This window comes from Magallana gigas, chromosome 7 (assembly GCF_963853765.1).
Source record: "Magallana gigas chromosome 7, xbMagGiga1.1, whole genome shotgun sequence".
Taxonomy (NCBI): domain Eukaryota; kingdom Metazoa; phylum Mollusca; class Bivalvia; order Ostreida; family Ostreidae; genus Magallana; species Magallana gigas.
This window is the reverse complement of record NC_088859.1, coordinates 49265479-49282775: the sequence shown is the minus strand read 5'-3', so window position 1 is coordinate 49282775 and position 17297 is coordinate 49265479. Positions and strand designations below refer to the sequence as shown.

At 33.8% G+C, this 17297-nt stretch overlaps 1 protein-coding gene across 2 annotated transcripts in view; it reads right to left on the bottom strand.

Annotated features, from left to right (window-relative positions):
* Positions 1–17297, bottom strand: part of LOC105340404 (fibrillin-1) — a 44489-nt gene that overhangs the window by 8681 nt on the left and 18511 nt on the right. Inside the window, exons 14-31 of one of the 2 annotated variants that reach the window (XM_066066468.1) lie at positions 16839–16859; positions 16232–16380; positions 15726–15980; positions 15199–15417; positions 14697–14849; positions 14462–14560; positions 14022–14116; positions 13707–13901; positions 13483–13554; positions 13159–13270; positions 12796–12918; positions 11987–12065; positions 5436–5532; positions 5266–5315; positions 2830–2938; positions 1561–1664; positions 1046–1148; positions 609–759 (exon numbers count right to left, since the gene is read on the bottom strand). In XM_066066468.1, coding sequence (XP_065922540.1) covers positions 609–759; positions 1046–1148; positions 1561–1664; positions 2830–2938; positions 5266–5315; positions 5436–5532; positions 11987–12065; positions 12796–12918; positions 13159–13270; positions 13483–13554; positions 13707–13901; positions 14022–14116; positions 14462–14560; positions 14697–14849; positions 15199–15417; positions 15726–15980; positions 16232–16380; positions 16839–16859 — 2186 coding nt within the window. The remainder of the gene's footprint in view (positions 1–608; positions 760–1045; positions 1149–1560; positions 1665–2829; positions 2939–5265; positions 5316–5435; positions 5533–11986; positions 12066–12795; positions 12919–13158; positions 13271–13482; positions 13555–13706; positions 13902–14021; positions 14117–14461; positions 14561–14696; positions 14850–15198; positions 15418–15725; positions 15981–16231; positions 16381–16838; positions 16860–17297) is intronic. The other variant, XM_066066469.1, reaches the window with a different exon arrangement.

Below are 17297 nucleotides of genomic sequence, written 5' to 3'. Positions count from 1 at the left end.
TAAATGTCAACACAAAAATAACAAAATAACTCACAGCAACAATGACCAATGGTATTCCTGTAAACACATAAATAACTAAATCAATGACAGCAATTTAATAATAATCAAGGATTTTCCTGTCAGCACAAAAATTACCAAATCACTGTCAACACAAAAACAAAAGTTATACCTTTCAACACAAAAACAAAAGTTATACCTTTCAACACACTGTCAACACAAAAATGACCAAATCATACTGACAGAAACAAAGACCAATGTTATACCAAGCACCATCCCTGTCAACACAACAATTATCAGATCACTGTCAACACAAATGTCACCAGATCACTAGATTTAACATTTACCAGCGGTCAAAAAGTTGATGGTCTGTAACCAGTTAACTTTAAGATATTGGCTGGTTCTTTGTAAAGAACACTTGTTTTTGGGGCCCATGGGACTTTAAAAACTCTCCACCATCTAGTAAAGGTTCTACTTGTTGAGAGCAGAGGTCACCCGTGAGAAAAAAAAATGATGCATATTTCTAGCCCTGCATATATTCTTGTATTCCATTGCAACAAGATAAACAAAGTTAGATAAATGAATCTGTAAATTCTACGTATGATACTCACCCCAGGCTAAAGGAAGCAGGACCTTGACCTTGGAGTTTGTCCAGAAGACCAGGATAACAGAGACTGCGATGGTGATTCCCTCGGCCAGCATCAGAAAGAAGGACACAAGGAAAAAGTACTGCAGGAGTACAGCAATGGCTGTACACAGAATCTACAGAACAGAGAGGATTGATTATAATTACAAAGTGCAGAGAAGGGTGGAAAACAATTGGTCCATAGCATCATCAACCAGCTAACTAGTTCTAATTCATTACTCACTACTTAGTGAGTTAAATTAAAAACTTTCACACTGTTCCATTATTGATTTAATTTCACATCAAACGAACTTAAGATTCATTTCTTTTCTTAGTTCAATGGTAGTAAAAAAGTATAAATGGCCAGAGCCATCTAGTCTTGTGAAGAACTTCATGATCATGATGAAGAAACCGATGACCAACCTTATGTTGTGTCTGTTCCACACCAAGGAGAAATATTGTCATGGCGACAGTAAGGGAAAGACAGAGGTTCAGCAGGATTTTGGTTTTGTCTGATTTTACATACCTAGAAAAGTAAAAGATTCAAAGGACAAGGAATCATTGCTTATTCATACTTTTAAGTTTAATCATATACAAAGAAGAGACCCTATTGCCAAGGTCAATGATTGGTGAGAAGAAAATACCCCTTAAATATACAAAGAACCTGCAATATGTTCTTAAGAATACAAAGTAAAAATATGAAAGTCTTGTCACATATTGCTTGGTGTCAGTTTACTTAAAAAGGCAGTACTATGATCTGGACCATTAATTTTCACATTCTAAATGCCTGACATGCAGCTCTACAAATGCATCATACAGGGTTAGACAGACAAGTCTGTAACAGATATCTATTCAAACTTTGCTAAGAGAGGAGGAAAATGGACATGGCAAAGCAACCTACCTTTTTTATTACAGCACCAAATTCAAAACAAGCTTACCTCCAGAACATCAGATGACAAACCACTGTGGCCAGAAGTCCAGCTATAGAGATGGTACATCCAACAATTGAAATCAGACCCAGAATGTAATTCTCAGACTCGGACTGAAAAAACATTGAAATCAGACCCAGAATGTAATTCTCAGACTCGGACTGAAAAAACATTGAAATCAGACCCAGAATGTAATTCTCAGACTCGGACTGAAAAAACATTGAAATCAGACCCAGAATGTAATTCTCAGACTCGGACTGAAAAAACATTGAAATCAGACCCAGAATGTAATTCTCAGACTCGGACTGAAAAAACATTGAAATCAGACCCAGAATGTAATTCTCAGACTCGGACTGAAAAAACATTGAAATCAGACCCAGAATGTAATTCTCAGACTCGGACTGAAAAAACATTGAAATCGGACCCAGAATGTAATTCTCAGACTCGGACTGAAAAAACATTGCCACAAATTGAAATTTTTTACTTCAATTATGGTTTTACAGATGAACTGTTAAAAAAAGGTAAAAAGTTATGAATGGTAAATTTTAATTAAAAGAAGAAGTGAGGAACAAAATTGCATATCTGAACAGTTTATCCAGCTCTTGTATATATATGTATTGAGATCCTAATGAACAGTTTATCCAGCTCTTGTTTATACATGTATTGAGATCCTAATGCAATAAGCAAATTCTGAGAAAAATCATCAGAACTTCTAATTAATATTTGATTTTAAAATCATAAAACAAATGATATTGCCCTGAATTTTTGTACATAATCTTACAAACATACCTACATAACCCTAACTCTTTATTAGAAAGAAAAAGTAAATTTGAATTACCATAATCAATGAGATATTTTATTTTTTAATTAAATTCTAAATTAAATCTCAAGTACTAGACACAATATAAAATGCAAGATGCAATTTTCATTCACCATGGACATTCTGGAAATTCAAGCTACAGACATACATCATCACACTAAGAGTCACTTTCACCAGGGTTTCATAAAACAAAAGTGGTTGCGGTTACAGTGGTTACCTCACAGTTTAAAATAGAAAAGTAGGTCAATCTTTTTGTTCAAAGGATATTGAAGAAACAGCATTTAATACTTCTTAGCTCTCTGTGCCAATATCATACAAGAGCTTTTATTAATAATTTTAGCTATTAATAAGTTGTAATTAGATTTATGTTACATTATTGTTCTTATCTGATTACTGATTACTGAAAAAAGAAATAATCATCTTGCCATAATTCACAGTGTGTTAATAAAATGTCTTACTGCTTCCACTGAACTCATCAGGACTGCAAAGTTCGTCATGTGATTACACTGGCAGGTAACCCAAGTTGAGTTTTTAAACACAGTATAACAGCCTCTGTCTGACCATGAACTAAAAGACAACAACAATAAAGATCCCCAGTCAAAGACAACAACTGATAACATCAAGAGTTAAGGGAGCCAACATGTCTGATAACATCAACAGTCAAGAAAGAGAACAAGTCTTATAAGATTTAATAACAGCAAAAATCTATAACAAGCTGAAAACATCAACAGTCATGGGAAACAATGCCAACTCATATAAACGTTGATAACATCAACAGTCAAGGGAGACAACAAGTCTAATATCTTCAACAGTCAAGGGAGACAACAAGTCTGATAACATCAATAGTCAAGGGAAACAACAAGTCTGATAAGATTTAATAACAGCAAAAATCTAGAACAAGCTGAAAACATCATCAGTCGTGGGAAACAATGTCACCTCATATAAACAGTCAAGGTAGTCTAAACAAGTCTAATATCTTCAACAGTCAAGGGAGACAACAAGTCTGATAACATCAACAGTCAAGGGAGACAACAAGTCTAATATCTTCAACAGTCAAGGGAGACAACAAGTCTGATAACATCAACAGTCAAGGGAGACAACAAGTCTAATATCTTCAACAGTCAAGGGAGACAACAAGTCTGATAACATCAATAGTCAAGGGAGACAACAAGTCTGATAAGATTTGATAACAGCAAAAATCTATAACAAGTTGAAAACATCAACAGTCATGGGAAACAATGCCAACTCATATAAACGTTGATAACATCAACAGTCAAGGGAGACAACAAGTCTAATATCTTCAACAGTCAAGGGAGACAACAAGTCTAATATCTTCAACAGTCAAGGGAGACAACAAGTCTAATATCTTCAACAGTCAAGGGAGACAACAAGTCTAATATCTTCAACAGTCAAGGGAGACAACAAGTCTAATATCTTCAACAGTCAAGGGAGACAACAAGTCTAATATCTTCAACAGTCAAGGGAGACAACAAGTTGATATCATCAACAGTCAAGGGTGACAACAAGTCTGATAACATCAATAGTCAAGGGAAACAACAAGTCTGATAACGTCAATAGTCAAGGGAAACATTAAGTCTGATAAAATCAAAAGTCAAGGGAAACAACTAGTCTGATAACATCAATAGTCAAGAAAGAGAACAAGTCTTATAAGATTTAATAACAGCAAAAATCTATAACAAGTTGAAAACATCAACAGTCATGGGAAACAATGCCAACTCATATAAACGTTGATAACATCAACAGTCAAGGGAGACAACAAGTCTAATATCTTCAACAGTCAAGGGAGACAACAAGTCTGATAACATCAACAGTCAAGGGAGACAACAAGTCTAATATCTTCAACAGTCAAGGGAGACAACAAGTCTAATATCTTCAACAGTCAAGGGAGATAAGTCTGATAACATCAACAGTTATCAGAGGAAACAAGGGAACACATCTGATAACTTCAACAGTCAAGGGAGACAACAAGTTGATAACATCAACAGTCAAGGGAGACAACAAGTCTGATAACATCAACAGTCAAGGGAGACAAGAAATTGATAACATCAAAAGTCAAGTCAGTCAACAAGTCTGATAACATCAACAGTCAAGGAAGACAACAAGTTGATAACAGCAACAGTCAAGAGAGACAACAAGTCTGATAACATCAACAGTGAAGGGAGACAACAAGTTGATAACATCAACAGTCAAGTGAGTCAACAAGTTGATAACATCAACAGTCAAGTGAGTCAACAAGTCTGATAACATCAATAGTCAAGAGAGACAACAAGTCTGATAACATCAATAGTCAAGAGAGACAACAAGTCTGATAACATCAACAGTCAAGGGAGACAACAAGTTGATAACATCAACAATCAAGGGAGACAACAAGTTGATAACATCAACAATCAAGGGAGACAACAAGTTGTTAACAGCAACAGTCAAGGGTGACAACAAGTTGATAACAGCAACAGTCAAGGGAGACAACAAGTTGTTAACAGCAACAGTCAATGGTGACAACAAGTTGATAACAGCAACAGTCAAGGGAGACAACAAGTTGATAACAGCAACAGTCAAGGGAGACAACAAGTTGTTAACATCAACAGTCAAGGGAGACAACAAGTTGATAACAGCAACAGTCAAGGGAGACAACAAGTTGATAACATCAACAGTTATCAGAGGAAACAAGTCTGATAACTTCAATAGTCAAGGTAAACATGTCTGATAAAATCAAAATCATTGTATGTGGCATTTAAGCATTACAGCAAAATGCAAAACATTAAGCAGAAAGTCAATGTTAAAATTTAGAACTAAATTTGTCATCCAAATTATCATTAACAATATATAAAATCATTTCTACTGCTTATGCATTAAAGAATATTAATGTACACTACCTTTGATCAAAGTCCCAGAAACTACAAATTGCATTTTCTTGTCCAATATCCTAAAATAGAACCGAATAATATGAGGATATTCACTGAGATACATGTAAGAACATGATTAACTTTTTTGATAACAATCTATGATTTTTATATTTAGACATCAGCACAATTCCTAATTTTACCTTGTGTAGGAGGAATTCGAGTTTGAGAGGTGGTTCTAGATTCTCGGTTTCTCCATTAGCAAGGGAAAATGAAATGATGTCTGTATTGATTAAGTTGCTGAAAAAAAAATTGGAGATAAATAATCATCTTGAAATAATTACTGCATGTACATATTAAATATTGCATAGTCAGGCACGGATTTTCTTCATATTACATATTTTGATACCCTTTGGTAAATAAAGATGAAAATAAATTAAACGGTTGCTATGGGGACCTGTTGCCGGGCAGCTGAATAGTTCAACAGTGTTACCATGGTAACTAAACAGCACTTCAAATTACCATTTTTTCATTCTATTTGTCAATGAACATAAATAGTTATATATGAAAAAAAATTAAAATTGTTGTTTTAGTTTGGCAACATATATAATATATCTAAAAAATGAAATTTGTTGCTATGGTAACAACAACTAAAAATCTCACAAAAATATGTATACTTTGTCAGAAATACATTTAAAGATTTATTACTCATGCCTGGAACATGATACTTAAATTCAAATTGATCGGAATGACTAAACATGTCCTCAACTTTCATGCAATAACAGTTGAAGCTGCATTTTAGCAAAAGAAATGGCCATTGCTACGGCAATTAAACAATTAGAAATTTATGTATGATTTTCTTTCTAAAGTCCACATATTTCTTTAGCAATGGCAGCTTTAAGAATGAAAATAATGCTTTAATATATGTGATGTAAAGATATATGCCATATTTCTCATGAACAGTAGCAAAAAATGGTTTTAAATTATGTTAAAAAGAAGCATTTTTGCTTGACATAATGACAAAGGTTTTCTTCATTTTTTTTCTTATTTTAAAACTTTAAAACCATAGCAACAAGTGCCAATTTTTTATCCAACATGTATCTTCTAATAAAGCTATAAATCTATGAGTTTGGTTTAATGTTAACTTATATGCTATATGAATTAAGGATATGAAAAAATTATGTTTTGAAAATAATATTTCATACTTCATAACTTAGATAAGCTGTAATTACTTTCTATATTGCTTTAAAGTTGCAAAGAATTGCTATTTTCTATCTTTGGTCACTGTTACCATGGCAATGGTAGCCCTTAGAAACAATTTTATGGCATCTTGCTACTTATTACATCAATATATATCATTTTATGAAATTTGTGGGAATTTGGTGACTATGTGTGCCAGAATTCCTAGTACATACAATTTTGATTTTTTATACAGAATTGATCAAGATCTAAGTAAATAAAAGGTGCCTACAGGCTTATAAAATTTAAGATATAAATTCTTTCAATGATGCTTCATAACAATATCTTTGTTTGATATAGTATACTGGGGCTAAATTATTTTGTAAACACAAAGAAAAATCATGTTTTAAAGTGTTATTTTCAATAAAATATTAAGGAAATTAGGAACAAATTTCGGAGTTTTGTCAATATTTGACTATTAAAATATATCTAGAATGCCTACAGTCTCTCCAAAAACGAAATTAATCAAGCTCTTGACCTCCTCTTTAAAATGATGTCAAATTGAATGTAGGTATCGGGATTACTTTTCCCATGAATTAACAAAAAATGTCAAGAAATTTTTTAATTTTCTACACATTCCTTTAAAGTCGTAAAGTACAGGATAAAGATTCTTCAAATCGATTATGACTTCATAATGGTTCTAGCACTAAAAAGACACTCTGGAATCATTTACTAGATCTTGACCTTAAAATCTGTTATCATATCAAGGAAGTATGACAATATGTTGGGGTTTTTTTGAGTAAGTTTTCATGATTTCATTCACTTAATCAATTTACCACAAATTTGTTTGAGGAGTGATGGTATGTCTCTTTATATACTTTCTTTTTAAATACTGTATACAGGGTCAATTAAACTTCATGGTTTTTTTTTTTGCATATCTCATTTTGTCTCACTTTAATTAATTACATTTCATTTTCAGCTCTTAATTTAATATAAGCATAACAAGATTTTTTATAATGTAAATCATAAGAACAAATTAGATGTAAAGCATTGTGACATCAGTTGATGATTTGGGGATGCAGTGAGAAATATAACTCTGGAATTAATAGGGCACCTGCTGAGAATGATAGAGTCCATCAGATGAATCCTGCCCCTTTCATTAATTATCACGATAGTAATACTGTTTGATGTAATATTTCATTTTTTTCTTCAAAAACTTGTTCAGACTGTCATCTATGCATGTCTGGTAATACAGATAAGTAATGTGATATTCACCGGTCTCCAAGATTTAGGACAAGAATAACATCCAGAACTTAAAGCCAGATTGCATTTATGGAAAACATAGAATATACTTTACACTAAAGTATTTTGTTCAGCATTCAATTTACTACAATGTTTGAACATCCATAGAAAGACAACCATAAAAAAATCCTCCAAATATGGCTTGTCAATGTTGATATTTTCCAAACAATATGACATATACCGGCATATTCATTGCTTTCAATATTGAAATAAAAAGTCGCAATTTGTTAATGGAAAAACCCATTTTTACTGTGGATTTCACTGTGATACAAATAAACACTTAGCTAAGCAGGCTTTCCCCCTCATACATAATAACTGACCCCCCCATGAGGCTCTCTTGACACGCTCAAACTTAGTAATATTGGTCCCAACAGACATACGCGACTAAATCTAAATATCCCTCTGTGTAATAATGACAGATACTCTCGCACTTGTTCATCATAAATGATCATTCCAGAAACCTGTATGTATACATTTATTTGACAAAAGTTCCTCATTGAGCTTCAATTATTAATCGCTAACATTTAGGCAATAAATTTGAAATGAACATTTTTAGTCCAAAAGTCAATTTCTCTAACTTCATTAGATTAAGCAGTAAAAAATTGATAGCGCTGTAGCAGACATGTTAGTGATTAGGAGCTGTGACCAGAGACAATAGCCTTAATGGGCGGTTCAGCTGACTGTCTAATGACCGGTGAAATGAGCCGACAACCCATCAATCACACAGACAGGTCTAGTTCACACACCAACAGATCCCATCCCAATAGTGTCCTTGTAACAGAAGGATTCCAAGCTTTTTTTGCAATTAACACTTCCTTTTTTTGCTTTGCTATAATATGTAAAAAAAAAAAAAAACTTTCTATTGTACATATACAGATCTTAATAAATTTTTGCGTGGCAGAATTACAATTTGAGAACTTGTGGCAGAAAATTTAATTTGACACTTTGTTTTATCACTCTTTTTCAACTGAATTAAACAATATTATCTAATCATGTTCAAAATATGCAAATCAAAGTTGCATTTCACAATTTTTATTATATTCATGGTATATGATTTTTGGAGACACTTTGATTAAACATTAAGGATTATCCTTTAATGACCTCTTCCAGCAGTCTGTGGTCAGTGTGTGGTACTTGTGTGAATCGTTTGTGTATCTATGAAGTATAGGCACAGAACTCCCATACTAGTCACCTGTCTTAATATACTGTACATCTAGGTTTTTTCGTGTGTCACAAATATTTGTGAAAATGGAGAAAATCTGTAACATATTTAATTTGTGCCAGTCATTTTTTGCGATTTGAAAAGTTTCTTATAGAACATAATACAGGATTCAATTATTTGCGATTTATAAGAGATTGCGTAAAGGGCAAAAATAAGATCATCACTAAAATTACCGCATATATGGTATAGTTAAAAAAAGTTTAATCCTTCTCTATGCCATTAAGCACATAAGGCTGGTGCTTATCCCTGGTTTTCATGGTTCTAAGCAGATGAGAGTCATTGACTCCCCCCTGGATGGGACACCATCCAATTAAGGGAAATGGTTGTCTTTATAAGCTATTAAATCTTACTGATACTATGAATTATTTAAAAGTGAGCATTTGACAAATGAAAAATAAATAGAATTCTTCATAATACATCATGTAAAAAACTTGAATAAATATTTCATAATCAGATTTAAAAAAAACCACTATTTTTTTTCTAACAAAAGGTTTCATTTTTTTGATTTGAAGGCAATTATTGAACAAAACAAAATCCAATGTTTAATGTGGATGATTGCAATTAGTTAAATTAAACAAGAGGCCCAGGGGCCACATTGTTCACCTGAGCAACAATATCCATAACTCTGATCAATTAGCATAACAGTATCAAAATCAAAATATCTTGACAACTAAGTACAGGAGATCTTGCTTAAAAAATTTCAAAATATCAACCGATTTTTATCCACATATATTTTTATTGGAAATACCAATTGTTGTTTTACCTGTAAAAAGATTTTTTTCTATTTCTATATAAACCCCCCCCCCCCCCCCCCCTTGTGGTCACACTAAGGAATCATGTTCGAGCAAAGTTACTGCTTTTTGGACTAAAAACTTTCCCAGAATATTTCTAAAATTTTCTCTATATATTACTATGTAAAAATTCACAAAACTTTAATCTACACTATCTGAAGATGCTTCCACTCCAATTTGAGCTTTCCTGGCCAAAAAGTTTTTAGAGAAGAAGATTTTTAAAGATTTTCTTTATATATTCCTATGTAAAAATTAATTCCCCTATTGTGGCCCCAACCTATCCTCGGGGACCATGATTTGAACAAACATAAATCTACACTATCTGAAGATGCTTCAACTCCAAATTGAGCTTTTATGGCCAAATAGTTTTTGAGAAGAAGGTTTTTAAAGCTTTTCTCTATATTTTCATATGTAAAAACTCATCCCCCATCGTGGCCCCATCCTACCCCGAGGGACCATGATTTGAACAAACTTGAATCTACACTACCTGAGGATGCCTCCACACAAGTTTAAACTTTTCTGTCCAAATAACTTTTGAGAAGAAGATTTTTAAAGACTTTCTCTATACATTCTTATGTAAAAATCCATCCCCCCCATTATGGCCCCACCCTACCCCCGGGGACCATGATTTGAACAAACTTGAATCTACACTACCTGAAGATGCTTCAACTCCAAATTGAGTTTTTCTGGCCAAATAGTTTTTGAGAGCTTTTTTTAAAAGCTTTTCTCTATATTTTCCTATGTAAAAATTCATCCCCCCCCATTGTGGCCCCATTCTACCCCTGGGGACCATGACCCTTGAAAGAGGGTGTGGCCCTTCCATTGAACAAACTTGAATCCCCGTCACCTAGTGATGCTTTGTGCCAAGTTTGGTTGAAGTCTGTCCAGTGGTTCTTGAGAAGAAGATGAAAATGTGAAAAGTTTACAACAACGCCAAAGCCAACGACAACGCCAACGTCGACAGACACTGGACAAATTTTGATCAGAAAAGCTCACCTGAGCTTTCAGCTCAGTGGAGCTAAAAATGTTAAAAAAGCTGATTTAAGGAGGCCGATTTGGGTTTTTTTGCAGAAAAACTACAATAGCATAACTCTTTATTTTTTAACCATATGTAATTTAAACCAACTCTAGTTTATATGCGAAGGTTCATGAAAATCGACCTTCTGGTTTTTTTTAGGGACCATCTTAAAATAGAGGTACATTTACTATAGGAATATATAGGAAACTGTCATTTTCCGCACATCAAAGCAGTTTTAAAAAATACTACAATAGCTTTTTTTTCTCAAATTGTTATATATGATAAGTAATATCATTTCCTACCTTATATGTAAAAAACACAAAATTCTACCGTCTGGTTTTTAGTGGGGGCCATCTCAAAATATTAAAATGCACCAAATTTTGCTATATATTTCGATCATCACGAATGATGATTGGTATAATGGATTCATTCCAAAAATAAGGAAAATATCCTCGAGGATAGCATTATTCTGTATATAAAATTTCAACAGCGTACAATTTTTACTTTTTGTTTTATGTTATTTCTTATAACGTACTCCTACAAAGCTTCATTTTATCATAACGTCATAAAAGCGCAATGGCAATGCTCCCCTACCGCACAACGTAAAAATCGTGTTAAAAATAAAAATTTCCTTTAAAAATCTAAAAAAATTTATCTGTATTTTGTTTATTGTGTTCAGTTTTATAAATGATATCGACAAAAAATCATAAGAAGTATAAAAAAACTGTATTATATTAGAATGCGCAAAAACATGCGCAATGCAAACTAAAGTCGGCCTCCTTAAAAGATCATGTTTTAGAATGATACAGTTAACCAAAGACATTGTAAGACACTGAGAATCAAAATGGAATCACTTTGTCTATTTCAATTTTACATAATTATAAATACACATATCAGCAGTTTGCAGATCTCTGCATTTTGAACAACAAAAAGGTTGAAAAGAAAATTTGACATGTAAGAAAAGGAAATTAAATTTTTCTCTACCTAAGAACACAAAATCAAATCACGTATCACAATATACTTTATTTTGAAATATTTCATGATTTTTTTTTATATGATACTTTTTAAAAATTGATAGAAATGTGGGCAGATATTTGACCTTATCAAAAATAGTTCTTTCGGGTCTTACGTTAGGTTGTAAGAAAATGTATTGTCTCATTTCAGTTCTTAATTAAGAGATATGCACATTGGAATCAATCTTTGAAATACTGTACTGATATAGTTGCATCTCAAAATTCTCACCTGTTTTGACTTGGTTTCTTTGGAAACAGATCTGAGAGGGTTTTGTAATAAGTTGCTGCATAGTCCACTGTATTATTTTCTACAAAATAAGTACAAAATCTTCAAAACAGTTGAAATACATGATCACTTTCAAGACAAACCATTGTTTATGTGAAAAATGTCAGGGATGTACGAAAGACAAGTATAGGACACATTTGAAGAGGGATGGATGGCTTGGCCAATTTTTGACTATATTTTTTTCCTGAAGATGCAGAGCACTGCGTAAAGAGATATAGGAAAATGATACAATTTTAAAACCTAAATATTTTGAATTTTTTATTTGCTAAATAATATAAAAACGACTAAAATCAGACATATCTAAATCATTTAGGTAAATCTGATAGGTACATGTTCTAGTAATTGGTTGAGCATCCAGCCTTAAGGTGCGGTCACACGATGCGATTTTCCTTCAGATTTCCAATCGAATTGCTCAGGTAAATCGATTGGAGTATATTGTTGAGGAGGTCACATGATACGATTTTACAATCGATTTTTGATTGATAAAACCTATTCAATATTTTTGTGGTATGGGAAAAAGTTATTGTGATGTCACGATTCTCACCACAGAGTCGATTGAAAATCGGACGCACTTCAGATTTTTAATCGAATTAAGACTTTGCTTTCGACTTAAGTGGACACATGGTACGATTTTAGTTGAAAGCGAATTGGATGAAAAATCTGATGGAAAATCGTATCGTCTGACCATACCATTAACGGCAATTTGATATCCTAAAGAGGCAATGTAAATACAGGAGCTTTATTGGTGTTACCTGATACAATTTTCTTTAGTGTGCTCTCCTTCAGCTGAATTACACTTTTGTAATCTGAGTTGGCAGAGATTTTGGACACAGGAAAAGCAATGTCCTCTAACGCTGATTTCTTGTACTCCACAACTAGCAAAGCAAAATGTTAAGTAACATGAGAGAGAGAGAGAGAGAGAGAGAGAGAGAGAGAGAGAGAGAGAGAGAGAGAGAAATATGCTTAGAGATTTTAACCAGAGTTGTTCCCCTTGATATAGATTTAATTTAACAATAATACATCAATGATATATAATAAAGAAGGGGATATTATGATTTCTTTAGTACAGTTATTACAGTACTATTTTTGTGAGAAATGGTGAGTGAGATATTCACCTATATTCTGCTGGGCCAATGTTTTGGTCTCTCCTTTGGGCAGTCTTTTGGTGACACTGTTTCCAAACTCATGCACAGCATTCATCAGCTCCGCCGCTTTGTTTTGGCCCCGCTAAAGAAAAAAAACCCAAAATTTTGTTCACTATTTGAAATATTAATTTATATCAATTGAAATACAGTAGTTTAATCTCAGCTAAAGATGTTTACTTGTCTCAAAAAATTTATTTTGCACATCTATTTTACATTGTCTGTAGCAGCTAAAGAGAGATAACTCCTGCCTGTGGCAGTACATGTCTTGGGTAGCTAGGCAACAAATACACTCACTTTTATTTGTAAATTGTCCCACACAGGTTTTATTCCCTCCTTCAAGACATTATTCACAGACAGCAAAAAGTCCTTTTTTGAAAACAAAATAACATTCCAATTAATGAGCAGTCACAAAATAAATGTAGAAATTAAATAATAGCTGACTCCATAATTCCAAGTACAAGCATGAATTGGGTAAGTTGCTGTGACTGCATCAGTTTATGACCTGTATATATACTAACCTGAGTGTCGGAATCTGTGACCAGATCCTCTCGCCCCACGGAAATGGCAGCGACCTTGTTGATTATCTCGACACTGGTGTCTAAGTCCCCCGACGTTATGTTCTCATTGCTCGTGATCTCCGCCGTCTGCTGAGAGAAGTCCCTCAAAATGCCACTAATGTTGTTTGTGTCGTAGCCATCTCTTACCTGGGAAACCTGTTGGTAGAGAAAATTCAATTTATTTTCTTTAATTGATAAAACTGATGTACAAAATTTTACTGATAAAATTCTACCACATGAATTCCCTTTGTGAATGTCACACAGAATAAAACTTGCCTCTACAAAGATGCTGACAAGATCGCTCTTGATACACATAGAAAAATCTACATCCTCCCATACTCCGTTGGGTCCACACTTCCGCTCCATCATACCTTAAGTAGTAATTCACAGCATTTTAGTGTAAAAAAAAACTAGTATATGCTAAGGAAGTGTCGCCACAGCATCTAATTTCATGTATATTTAGTACCTATTCTAGAGACAATTTTTAGGGATAAAATATATCATTGTCAAAATGTTAAATGCACTAACTTTACATTGTACAAGTTGTTAATAATAACATTTGCAAATATATTTCTCTTATATAAACCTACAGCAGAGCAAAAATGTTTATTTCAGTTTGAACTTTTTAATGAGTCAAAAGGTCATATTTATGATGTCACAATGATCATTGCATAGGCGTATGGTATCTTGTTTTACTAATTAACATGTATCCTGACCTATATATCCCTCGGGGCAGGGTCGGTAGGAGGACAGACTAGCATACACCCAATCCCACACTATACCATCCTTCTCCTCCTTAGGACATAAGAGGTTCTCTGTATCAAAATCAAAAAATGTAGTATGTGAGAAAAGATTGCTATCAGGTCCAAAATTATGCTATTTATAACTTGCACATTCTCATTAGATGCTTAATATTAAAATAAATGTTGAGGAAGCAATAAACTCTCTCACTTGAATTGTAAACATTGAGCTGGACTGTCTGGGAGCAGTTTCTGTCCTCCGATTTAGCGTATCTCACCCCACAGCTGTAGGCCTCAGAGTGGTAGGCTGACATAATGTTGATAGTCTCTTTAAATGATGAGTCAGCAGAAATCTGGTATTCATCTACAATATCATAAAAAAATATAAATGTTTTAACTTAGCAATTTATAACCATAAATACAACAAATGACAACACTTTGTTTTTAAGATTTGAAATCCAGATAATTCAATATCAATGATAGGAAAGCTTGAGTAGGTTAAATATACAGTAATCCCTCCTGGAACTTGTAGTACTGCTCTTTTGCAAGGAAAATTGATATATTTTGGTGAAATATAATCCAACAGGAATTATGTTACTGATGATTATGTATTTGTTTATCAATTAAAACTTTGGCAAATATATTAATTGGCCCTGTATATAAAATGAGCAGCGCAACAGTCATCGTGAAAGGTTGAAGAGAGTGACACCCACTGTGTGTGGATGAGGAGAGAGTCCCGCCGTTCTGACACCAGACAATGGTGAGGACATCAGGGACGGGCGGGGTGGGGGTGATGGTACAGGAGATGCTGGCCTGACTCCCCCGCAGCACTGCAGAGGGGGGTGCTGTCATCTCCACGGTGTAAATCTGCAGGGTTGTCTCATTACTGACCGAGGTCTGCCCAACAAGCGCCACGCATTCAACTTTGCCCTCTGTAACAGACAAAACAACAGGCTTCACTGGGTCCAGATCACAATAACTGACACCTGGAGGAGGACCAGGAAACAGGATACGGTCTCTGATACAGGGAGGTTTTACTCCAATTCTCAGCCACGAAGAAGCAATATAAGCTTATAAAAAATAATGTGGACAATTGAACATCAAAAAACATTAAGGGAACATAAAACACTTTTTGTATGATATTTATGGACTTGTTCGTAACTCTCTCATATAACCCTGTCAATTAAGTGCTTGATAGGTAAGGGTTTCACCTGGACTGGCTTTGTGTTTATTTTTATACCTATGTCCACCTTTTTTATCCCATTGATTATGAGGTTACTGGTGTACAGAGAAGGGTCGTAACTGTCCCTGTTGAGTTCCGTCGTCTGAATTCTGGAGTTAAGCAGTGGCTTCACCCATCTCCCGTTAATTTTCCAGCGGATGTTCATTGCTCCATCCATGGATACAGCAGACACAAGACAAGACACTGTCACATGATTCCCAAGGATCATGTAATTGTCCGGCTTGTACATCTTGATTCCCTTGATGTAGCCCACTAAAGAAGCACAGAGCAGATATTTGGACTGACATAACTCAGAATTTATTACATTCCCGGTATGATAAAACTCTTCATACTTTTGAATGTCATAATAAACTTAATTTTTTGCCCAAAAGTTTCATAAAACATGTTTGGTCACAGACAAATCAAGCATTACTCAGCTTATAAAAAAAACCAGCATGTGCATTTAGGCTTTAAAGGAGATGTTCATTTCAATTTCACTTGTCAAAAATCTGGGTACATTTTACCTCCATTCTTGGTGACAAAGAAGGTTGGGTCCATTAACAGACTCCCAATATTTCCTCTCTTCACAGCTTTCTCCAAGATCTCCATGGCAGGGAGAGATTTCTCATTGGGGTCCTGAACAACCAACATGTCTGCTATAACACTCCCCTTCCTACAACCCCAAAAACACTGGACTGGTGAATTTATTAAAGTATTTTATATCAATTGATCATTATTTACAGTCCACCCATTCACCATGTGGATGCAAACAAAACAAGTGTGTGGGGAGTTAGAAGGGAATCAAGTGTTAACTCCAAGGACAAAGTTCCTGGATTTCCAAAAGACCATAAGTCTTATAACTTTACCAGTGTGCCTGTATCTGGGTGAATAATTGTGCTACCTGTGTCTAAAGCTCTCTACAATTCTTTGATAACTTTACATTTTTTGCTCCCAGTAAAATCTTAAGTGTCCCATAAATTGTAGGGTTTATACCAACAATCCATGTTTGTAAACTATATGTACTATTGACAACCTGTTGTGGAATATATGATTTTATTAAGGTCACACAAACATCTTTGGGAAATATAAACATCCATGCATGGTCAAAGTTAGGCCAACAACTTCATTTACCTGTCATCAGAATTTTCTGCTCTGAAAATTATGCAAATACAATGATGATTTGAAATAAATAGCTATACATACACTAAACATATAGAAATAAAATTTATAAACATTTAGAGGTGAATCCATAACTATCATATTTCTTATCAAAGTTTGATTACTAAAATCTAAGTGTGGTTTTAAGGGGTTTATTTTAAAATAATAAAGATTCATCTTTTTTAATTTTGAATATTAACAAATTTATCCCATCTTGAAGTTAACATTGAAGTCTTTGGGAAGTCTATGGAAAAAATGCATTTTTAAATATATCTTTATAGTATAAATAATTTTCTTACAAATCTCTTGGTAAAAAGTTGCAAAAGCTTTCCTTTTCTTTGCTAATGCTAAGATAATTCATTATTTACCATACATATTTTAAATAATTGAATTTTTTTAATTTTTGCAAGGAGCAGACAACTCTTTTAAAAA